The following is an 11,819-nucleotide window of genomic DNA, read 5'->3' as shown; positions in this document are numbered from 1 at the left end:
AGGTGCTAAGTACCACAGGCACTTACTTGTGTATCACAGGCACTGACAGGTGTATCAGGTGCTAGTAACACAGGCTCATACTGGTGTATCAGGTGCTAATAAGTACCACAGGCACTTACTTGTGTATCACAGGCACTGACATGTGTATCAGGTTCTAATAAGTACCACAAGCACTTGTGTATCACAGGCACTGATAGGTGTATCAGGTGCTAAAAGGTGCACCACAGGTACCGATAAGTATCACAAGTAACAAAAACAGAAATCAGAACTGTATAAGAATTTAATTCATACATAATTTCATAAACAAAATACAATTTAAAATTTGCTACAGACAAGAGCATAGCAACTGACAGAAGACAAGCAATCAGGGGCACATTTGGATACACGTATTGTCAGAAATCTTTATGTACATGAATGAACTATACTATACAACTCTGTATAGGAATACTGCTGTTTTATACTATTACGAGACTTGACAGATGAATGTAAAAATTGTATTCATTGGAACTTAAGCAAAAAGTAAAAATGCCACTTCCTTATCATAAATGAATACAACTTGTACAACTCTATATCCAAACCAATTTATTCTTTACATCCTAACTTCAACCTGGAAATTCAGAATATCCCTATAAAGAGTTGAGTGGTATATACTGACAGCACTGATTTGTGATACTTGGATCAGATTCTACATTAAAATACTTTTTAACACATCATCCCAAGATGCCACACCTAGAACATGCCTGGGCAAAATTTGTTTTCCATAGGAAGAAAAATTCTTTGAACATGCACATCAAATAGACTACTATAAACAACAGTATTAACGGAAATAGTGGCTGTTTGGAATGAAACAGACTCGCAACAATACTAACGTAAAAAAAATTATGTTGGTTCAATTGTCAATTAATATTCAATATAATGAGGGGAAAATATGGAATCACATGAAAGCAAAAGAGTTCCTTTAATTCTTTACAGGTTTCTTCACAAGATATGTGATAGAAAGTTTTGGAAGAAACCTGGCAAAAATAAAGGAACACATGCTCTTTCATGTGATCCCTTAATTTTTCTTTCAGTATGTATTAGAAGACAAACTAAATCACACAGCAATTGACACATCCTAAAATTCTGTAGGCCTGCTTGTGAATCTCAGAAATCTCAAAAAGGATATACTTTGAGAAGAATATGACATATTGTATACATGGTCTCTGAATGACATTGTTGGTATATTCAGTGACATAGTCCTGAGCTGTGAATATAACTTGTCCCTGACTAGCACACTGTTGTAACTGGTTCTACATGGAGTCCGACAATAAATATATAGTAAAAGTGCATGGGTAGGTGAAACAAAATGTTTTGTATGGAAAAAACCCATACCACTCTGACATCACATGATACATAAGATCTGGAAGCACATGACTAGTGCTCAGTGATAATGCTTAAGATATACATAAACAGAATAGTACCAGATTGTTTTGATCATGGCAAATGTAAAGAGCCATTGTCATACAACACTTCACATGTATTGTATTTATTTCAACAACTGTCTATGGTTGGTCCTCATTGCACTGGTATGGCTTTGTTTGAAAGTCAGCAAATGCAAGAAATGATCTGGATATCATTAATATGTCATAATTCATCAACAGACTTCGAAATCTACCATGAATGAGACTGTCTGCCACTGATATAGGTATTATTAATGCTTTCATGAAAATATACCTGTTAAGCAGGTGTAAATAATTAACTAGTAATTAAAGATGTCAAGTCACAGTATCTGACTGGGTGATGACATGTCACAGTACAAGTATGAAGAGTATTTGACAAATCAGATACAAATATACATAAATGAGTGAGTGAGTTTAGTTTTACACCACTTTTAACAATATTCAACCAATATCATGGTGGGGGAACACAGAAATGGGCTTCACACATTGTGCCTTGTGGGTAATCAAACCTGGGTTTTCGGCATGACAAGTGAACGCTTTAACCACTAGGCTGCCTGACCACCCCTATACATCATTGATGACTTACACGTTGTTGTATCATTACATTCTGATGTCCTGACCCTGCTTCTCAGCTTATTCTGATCAAGATGTACAATACCTGACAACATATGGCAGATCTTCCCATGTGTCCATGTTCTATGGCTGTAATGATTTTCAAACTAATAATATTTACATACTTTTGGAACATCTCACCTAGCCTGATCTTACTGTCAAAATGCTACACCAAACTACATAATACTATATATAGGTGTGTGCATTAAATCAAGCTGAAGACATAACAGCTGATAGCAACATCCTCTCTCTACATGAGTGAGTTTGCTTTTATGCTCTCTTTAGCAATATTTTAGCAATGACAACTGTGGACACCAGAAATGGGATAAACACATAGTGCACATGTGAGAAATACAACCGGGGTCTGTGGTGTAATGAGCGAATGCTCTAACTACTAGGCTACCCAAGTGCCCATGAAGCACAGAACAAACAATGCATGAAGTAGACTTATACTGAGTCTTATTAAACTTTAATCTAACGGCTGCTGCACACAGATTGAAGGACATCATTTCAAAACAAAACCTTTCTACAAATGAAATCACTAAGATAAAGTTGACATCAGCCAATCAGAGGGCATCTTTTCTTGAGTTGTATTGCCTAGGTTTATCCCACTAACAGGAGAGATAGATGATTTTGATGGATTCATACTGCCTTAACTAGTTTCATTTGTTCATGGTAACATTTTCGAGTGTGCATCATTAGAAAACATATTGAGTCTTTCACTTTCACGTTCTCATAAGGAAAATTTGGCCAGCTGAACAAAATGCTGCTCTGATTTGTCTGCAGCTGTAGAGAACACTAACATGTGATTTTGCTAAGACCGACGCATCCTGTCTCCACTAATACTAGTGTTGGGAATCAGATATTGACTATAAGTGGACTTGTGATGAACGATTGCCAATCATAATCTAAACGCATACATTTTTAACATAATTACCAATTTTAAAGGTTTTCTCACTGTTTTTTCTATTTAATGTTTTTTTAAAACTAATACTGTCATGCAATGAAATACACGCATGCAAGAATGACAATGGAATTGTAATTAAACAATAAAAGTTGTTAGACTTTTACGATCCACATTGCTATATGCTGTGAAGTACATCTTTGTCAGTGAATATTCATCAAATTTAATGATTAGTTTACTTTGTTCAAGTGTGTTATGCTAAAACAACCAGATTCCAATTTATTGCAAATATGGTTTTAACATTCCATAATCATTTTCAGTCCTTCTTTCGATCCATCCATTTTTGATTATTTTCCATCATCAGAACACCACTATCTATTACCACAGTCAGTCTTTCAAATATGCTTATAATAAGCAGTTGTTAAACCTGTGATATTTTCACTTTTAGTGAGTGAGTGAGTGTGTGAGTTTAATTTTACGCCGCTTTTAGTAATATTCCAGCAATATCACGGCGGGGGACACCAGAAAATGGGCTTCACTCATTGTGCCCATGTGGGGAATCGAACCCGGGTCTTCGGCGTGATGAGCGAACGCTTTAACCACTAAGCTACCCCACCGCCCCCATTTTCACTTTTAATGCCATGTAACATATTATGATATTGCGCCTAAATATACATACATAATTACTTATAATATAAAGTGATACATAAGTATCACATGCCTAATATCATCATGAGTATGTATTTATGCATATCGGGACTATGTATACATACATATTGCAAAATGACATCACAAAAAATGCTTGTAAGATTATAAAAGATATCATGGTTCATGTCATCATAAAAGATTTCATCACACAAACAGTATAAACATATTACCACGGTAACTAACATCTTGAAGAAAATCCTATGCTACAAGTATAGTATCACACAATATGCTTGCACTAATGCACCCTCTAATACAATCAAGTCAGTCTGTCAGTTTAGCACATACTATGGGGTATGGTGAAGGTCCTCTCTCTATCCGAAGAAAGTTTATATTATCAACTTTTTCCTTCTTTCCACAAAATGAGCTTGCCCACGTTCTAATGTTATAATAATGATGATAAAAAGTCCAAAACATGAACATGTTGAAAACGACATACAATTCTTATATAAATGAACCCTCTAAATATAATCATAAGAATTCCACACACTGATTTGTGTTATGTTATGCGAAAGTGAGTAAATAAATAAGTTGTGTGGAAAGTGCTATGCAATGCAGTTCTCAAACATCAACAAGAAACCCCATGGATAATAACAAGTTGTATTCATACATCATGTCAATTTATGACCAGGTACCAGCATTACTACCACCTTGTGGTTCATAGCAGAACAAAGTCTGAAAAAGTAAACTATTTTAATTTATCTTGCAGTTGAGATCACGGAACACAAATGGACACTTTCAATAAACAGTTACTTCAATGACAAATACAATTAGCAATTAGTTAATTATAATATTTATAAACATGCTGACGAAAAGGTGACATGAATATTAACTTCTTTACTCTTTCAATCAGACATTTTGCCACAGGTGCTAGTACCAATAACTGGCTAGTTGAAAGTACTAACATCTCTTAATACAACAAAAGTTTCTAAAATGCCACTTTATGTCCACCTGTTTTCAATAGTTGGTGGGTGACAAAGGTATATATAATGTGGCAAAGAATTGTTAATCTCAGTAACCACACACCTGATACAATTGTGAAAATCAGTCAACTGATACCATTCTGTACATCAGTCAACAGTAACCACACCAGTACCATCCTCAATATCTCCAGTGTATACGTTCCACTATAATCTTCACTATACCCTGGACACATCTGTGTCTCCGCCCGATAATTGTATTACCTGTCTTGGCTGGCTTTTTATCCAATCAGGTGTCTACACGGGGAAGCTGAGCATACCAATCACAACTGACTTTTTAAATTATCTACCCTTCACAGCTCCAACCGCTATCTTTGTTGACATTGGCAAGCTCGGTTGTAACAGCAGTTTAGCTATTTGGCTATTGTGAGAATGCAGAGCCAACAAAGGGAGGTAATCAAATTGTTGGACCGAGGCATAGATGTATCAGGGTACAGTGGAGACTTATCAGAACATATGATACCTGACCAGTATCACACCTGATACCATTCTACACATCAATCAACCTGTACAAATAAACACAACTGATACCATTCTGTACATCGGTCAACCTGACCTGTACAGATAAACAACACACCTGTTGCCATTTTGCACATCAGTCAAACCAACCTGTATAGGTAAACATTACGAACATCAGTCAGGCATGTTTGTGCTGGTAAACAACACCTGTTGCCACGATGGATATCAGTCAGGCATACCTGTGCAGGTAAAACACATCTCACACCAGGTTTCAATCTTTTTATGGAAATATACCCAGCGGGTTACATACCTTTGCAATTACAAAACATATACACACAAGTACCTTCCATAGACAAAATTGTTAACATGATACATAATAAACAACAAACATGGTAGATATACGTAAAATAACCAAAAATATACACAAGATAAAAAGAGAAAATATGAGGAATTATTTCTGTATGAAAATTCTGAAAATAGAACTGACATACAGAACTGCCTTTATCTGATGTATACTGAAAACCAGTCTTGGAGAATCTACAGAGAGGGTTGGTGATTGGCAATGGAATATGTGTCTTTTAATAATAATACCGTACCATGAGTGAGTGAACATGGTGTGAACCCAACATAATAATTTCTTTGAACATAATACATAGCGATAATGTAGAGTGAGTGAGTGAGTGAGTGAGATACGTAGGTGTATTTGGGGCAAAAAAAACCCAAAATAACTTTAGTCGCTCGTCCTTATTATGTCTATTCTTCCAAATACAAGTTATATTGCTTGCCATGCAAATACTTGAAGCCAAGCCAGGAAGTTTGCTTCTTGTATTGCACAACACTTAACAATAAATATTCCACATACCCAGTATATCCAGCAATCAACATCATGAGCATCAATGCTGCAGAGCAATAGCTGCCTTTGTCTTAGGAAAAATAACCAATATGACCAATGGACTGATCATGATAATGGTCAAGTAAGTCTGTGTCATAAAGCCACAGTGATGTCATTCCATTGTCTCTTTTCTTTTAATCTGCAAACCCCTACCTCTCAGTTTCGCAGGCATTGTCCAAGAAATCCCGGGGATATTCTTCAGAACTGCCATATTCCAGGGATTTTCTACAGAACTGCGGTCAGTCCAGGGTTTTTATGAAGAACAGCCCTTGACTATGAATTGTTTTTCTTCTTGTTCAATTGGCATTCTAGAAGTTGGTAAGTCAAAAATGAAATATACAATTTTATGGATAACAACTTCTTGTTTATTATGTAATACACTAGAAGTCGTAAATTTGTATGTTTCATTTCTAACTCACCAACTTCTAGAATGCCCATTAAAAAAGTAGTAACACATCTACACAAAGACATGGCAGTCACCACCATCAACACGTAATATACAAGAAGTTGTAATCCATAAAGTTGTATGTTTCATTATTGTTTTTCTTGTTTTGAAGATTGGTATAACTTGGTCTTACTATCATTGAATACAATCGTTAAATATCACATTATTGAAAACACCCAATATACTGAACTGAACTCTTCGCTTACTAGACTGGTGGTTTTAGCCACGAGGCTACGAAGAATGAGATTGTTTGTCAGTATGAACCATGTGTCCCTTGTAAGACATGTAGTGCAGGCAGGAATGTCTCAACAATGCTGGGTAAACTGCCTATAATATTAGTTGACCTTTCCACACAGACGAGCATTTGGCTCTTGCAACATGAAAATAAGAAATGGATACAAAGATTTAAAGGAAACAAGACACAAAAAAGAAAGGACACCCTAAAACAAGTCTGGTACCTCTTTTAGCAATATTCCAGCAATACCATGGCAGGGGATAAGATTTTGATGACACTAATGGAAATATACACGCATTGTACTGGATGTTATCACAATTCACTTGTGTTAGTTTCCTTGCATAGATTTTCTAAAACTGGTTCGACAGTACTACAAATGATAGAATGTAGTCAGAAAAGAGTAGTTTGTGCGATATGTCACATCACAATAACAATTTGTGCAAAATGAATAACACGAATATGTAGTATTCTGTTAAAGCCCTCATTGTAGATTTATTTTAATCCAATCTGCACAAGGGGCTGCATTAGTTTCCTTAATTTCAGTTCAGAATTGGAAATCATGTTTGTCATGGGTCTGTTACCATGGCTACCGAAAGCACATTTTCAAATCATGGAACAAAGTGAATAACAGACTAACAGTGGATTTGACTGTCACAGAAACTCATCACCACTACATTTACTGAAGTAATGCCATTAGTGGCAATAAAACAAAATAATTTACACCTTCCATTCCATAGTAAATATGATATAAGAGAATATTTAATGATTCACTCACAAAATACACAAAACACACTTTGTCAAGTGCATAATCTAACTTACACAATCAAAACAAATGACTACCAGATTACCATCCCATTGCGATAACTGAACTTTGATGTGATCCCAAAGATGCACAAATGTTCATCTACCTGTTGATGATACTCAGCTAACCAAGAAGCTCATAATGCCATAATGCATCTTCAATGTCCAATAAAGACATGGATGAATTACTACTGATAACATATCAGGTGGACTCACCCTAGAAGGGAAAAACATTTAAAAATTACAATGAGCTTATCATGGTCATGTCTGTTTACACATGCCTGTAACACAAAAATCAGCAGCTATAGTTTATATGGTCACAACCAGTCTCACAGCAATAATGATAAGTCCTTTTACAAAGTACAATGACACAGAAAGCAAACACATATTCTGTAGCTGCCAATTTGGCCTTACGATTCACCACTCCTGCCATATCACACTCTGAGACTGGGCATCACCATGACAACATGACCATCGTGAATTTTCTAGCTGTCCTAGTTATTAATACACATTATTACACACATACTAGATAATAAATCATAACTAGACAAGACGGCCATTGTCTGTCCCTTTTAACAATCTAAATGTCATCAGAACTAAATGGAGACATATGATTACTATAATTACAAAAATATTTTTCATGAATTATAAGGATGGTAATCACTTGTGTGGATAAATCAACCCTCAGTTACATTTCTTGACATCTCCATTTGATGAAGGTGGTCTATGGTTACCTGTGAGAAAAGGGCCCCAATATATCTGCCGTGTATACCTGATGACAAACTGCTCCGAGATAATGCATCCCATGTACCACAAAGGAGCATACTCCAGTGTAATCAGCCCCATAAAATCTCCATGAAATGGCGTGTAATCCCAAGGGCAGGCATCAAACTGCTTCAGTATATATCCAGTGCTAAACTCCCACATGTACGTCCACATTGTATAAATGAGTGCCCTCCCTACAAGGGGTACTCTGTCCTTCAAGTGCAGATACATTAGCTCTATCATCATTGTAGACAAACCGTAGATGGGAAAAGACCAGATACTTGTGTTACCCGGGAACTTCCAGTTAAAGTTGACAACAAATTCCCATAATGCTGTGAACATGACCTCTATTGCATAGCCATGGATGGCGTAAATATAGAATCTACCTAGTGTTGAAATGGGTATACCTGTTTCTGGCACTTTGCTTTCCATTTTGTCTGGAAAAAGTAAAATGACATAAATTATAATTTATTCTCCGTAACATGCACCAGACAAAAGTGATTTTAGTTTTACGATGTTCTCAGCAATATTCCAGCTATATGGCAGCAGTCTGTAAATAGTCAAGTCTGGACCAGACAATCCAGGGATCAACAGCAGCAGCATTGATCTGCATAATTGGGATACAATGACATATGTCAACTAAGTCAGCGAGTCTGACCACCCATACCGGTAGTCGTCACTTACAACAAGCATACGTTACTGAAGATCAATTCAAACCCGGATCTTCACTATCATTATATATATTATAGATTTAGATGTCACACACAAAAAGGATAAAACAAACATGTGGGCCAGCCATGTCAAACAATTAAAATACACATACTATATAATTTAATACCACACATGCATGAAAATTAATGATAAATTAAATACTTCAGTGAGATATCAGAGTTGTAGTTTGACTTGAACATTGTTTGAGGAATAACATGATGAAGTCTATTTGGGAGGGAAGCTCAAAGTGATGCAGGTCTCCAATCTTTACCACTTTAATGCAACCCACAAACTACTAGGTTCTAACCAAGTCAGCCTGATAGCTATCCAATCCCGTTAATCACCTCTCACGACAAGCACATGCAGTTGCCTTTTGTGGCAAGGATGGGTTGCTGAAGACCTGTTCTACCCTGGATCTTCATGAGTGGCACCAGATAAGAAATAGAACACATCAATATATAATGCAAGAATCTTTTACCTTTTAATACTTGTGTAATGGTATAACAAAAAAAGTAGTGTCTTGTTGCTACTAATTTATTTGGGCACAAAATAATACACAGGCAGTTTTTTAAACTCCACACTATTGTGTCAGTACACATTATCACTATCATCAGTCTTCCCAGCAGTACCACACTGAGGATATCACTATGAATGTGTAAATAAGAAAATATTTCAAACAATATCACATTCATTTGTGCATTTACCTGGAATAACCATGGAAATGGGAAACAGCTATATGTATGCCAGGTTCATCTATTCGCTTCTCTGTACGTTCTATAAGTTGTCAAAATCTGCCGAGTAATGAGACAATCAAACTGCATGTTGTTTGTGGGGTCTTTTCCCTATCAGTGACATGTCTAGACTGGAGTCACATGATCATAAATTATCTTCATAGTGGCCACGCATTGACATATTTTCTATTGTGAAAGCTGAGTGGTAAAAAGATGCAGTTATACTATGAAAATAAGCCTTTCAGTGTTTTTCTTTAATCATGATCAGGAAACACTGGTTCCACAATTTACAAAATCACCCCAGTCCTCTAAAACACAATATCTAAGTGACAGTCATCACTAACATAAGCAAATTATAAGCTTCAGATCATTCACTTCCTTTCATATATTTCACATCTGGTGCCCATACGAAAATTCTGTTTGGTCGGTTTAATCTGCAAAACAAGGAAGAATAAAAAATTGATCGGAGTCCAAAGGTTCCACCTGGAAAATCGGAGAGGAAACTTGGGGCTCATAATCAACTCTATGTAAAACGACGCACTCGATGTACTGCATATTTTTGTTGACTGAAGACATTATCATGATACCTTTCGATGTATGTTTTCTACGATTGTCACTTCATTCATAAAATGCTTGGCTCTAGACGAAAGAGCACGCCTGGCAGTGTTTGTTGACGCTTTGTCAACATTTAAATGTGTACGAGCCACCTGGTGGTAAAGGGAGATAATTCTTAATCTTATTTACCTTACATCGTTGGGATGAGAGATCCTGGAGATGCTGGCCTTTTGCATGTTCGATACTGTTGAGCGATATAAAACTACATGGATATTCATTGTATTGCGAGTATGAAACAAGAGCATTATCATTATTGCGTTACATCTTCGTTTAGCACATTCAATAAATATTTTTTACCCACACCTTCTTTAGACATTGTCATCCTCTGTCGGTGCGTATGTACTATAAGGGACCCTTCATAATTTATGGCTAGGGCGATGCATATACAATGTGAATGACACCCCATTTCTAGTGTCCCCCGCCGTCATATTGCTGAAATGTTGCTAAAATCGGGATAAAACTAAACTCACTCACACACTTATATACGTTGCTGAGAGTATAGCCTCTACCCGCTCCGGAAAGGGGAGATCAGTTCCACGATCGACCCATTATGATGTTTGTACGACAGTGAACAAACCAATTGAAACAGACATAAAATGTTCAAGTCTTCCCATACTTGAGGCGATTGAGAGTCAAAGAGTTCGCTCATAACAACGAAAACGTCAGATCTCACATGGGTAAATTGTGTTATGCCCATGTGAGTCTTCAACAATGACATTCCTGAAATATTGCTAAAGGGATCGTTAAAACCACAGGGGTTTGAATCTCTGTTTGGACAATATTTTTATAAATCAAGTATATATTTAAACAGAAAGACATTGTATATGTAAACAAGGTATCCATGTACATGTAGTAATATTAAAACAGACTTGCCCACTCCAAACTGAAAATCATGTGGGTTTAGATTATAATATGAATTTCCCAGTTGTGGATAAAATGATAACTAGATAGGTTAACATTATCCCATTTCTCCTCCAAAACATGACGTCAAAAAACTGGTTTTTAGCTGTACATAATCAAATTCTGTCGACTAACAGATATAACTATTTCAGGATGTGTCCAACCTGACCAACTTTTGTTGTGAATGATACTCTTGGCTGCACCACCTACATATTGATCATTTTGTACTTTTGAAAAAGCTACCCGTGAAGGTCAGGGGTAGACTAGGCCTTCAGCAACCCATGCTTGCCATAAACGGCGACTATGCTTGTCGTAAGAGGCGACTAACAGGATCGGGTGGTCAGGTTCGATGACTTGGTTGACACATGTCATCGGTTCCCAATTGTGCAGATCGATGCTCATGTTGTTGGTCACTGGATTGTCTGGTCCAGACTCGATTATTCACAGACTGCCGCCATATAGCTGGAATATTGCTGAGTGGGGCGTAAAACTAAACTCACTCACTCACTCATTTTGAAAAAGGACGGATCAAGTAACCTTCCTGAGGCATTTTCCGATTCCAATGAGCATCAGTAAGATTAGTTAAGTTAAGTGTAATCTGAAATTGTGTATCTGACTTAATGCT

At 36.6% G+C, this 11,819-nt stretch overlaps 1 protein-coding gene across 1 annotated transcript; it reads right to left on the bottom strand.

Moving 5' to 3' along the window:
* Positions 1–8,079: 8,079 nt before the first annotated feature.
* Positions 8,080–10,355, bottom strand: LOC137293835 (transmembrane protein 229B-like). Its single transcript, XM_067824602.1, has 2 exons — positions 10,267–10,355; positions 8,080–8,674 (listed from the first exon to the last, which is right to left on the bottom strand). The coding sequence occupies exon 2, from the start codon at positions 8,667–8,669 to the stop codon at positions 8,157–8,159; it is 513 nt and encodes a 170-aa protein (XP_067680703.1). The 5' UTR covers positions 8,670–8,674; positions 10,267–10,355; the 3' UTR covers positions 8,080–8,156.
* Positions 10,356–11,819: the final 1,464 nt, after the last annotated feature.

The sequence above is a fragment of the Haliotis asinina genome, chromosome 8, assembly GCF_037392515.1.
Source record: "Haliotis asinina isolate JCU_RB_2024 chromosome 8, JCU_Hal_asi_v2, whole genome shotgun sequence".
NCBI classification, from domain to species: Eukaryota; Metazoa; Mollusca; class Gastropoda; order Lepetellida; family Haliotidae; genus Haliotis; species Haliotis asinina.
The sequence above is the reverse complement of the archived record's forward strand: the minus strand, read 5'-3'. Positions and strand labels throughout refer to the sequence as shown.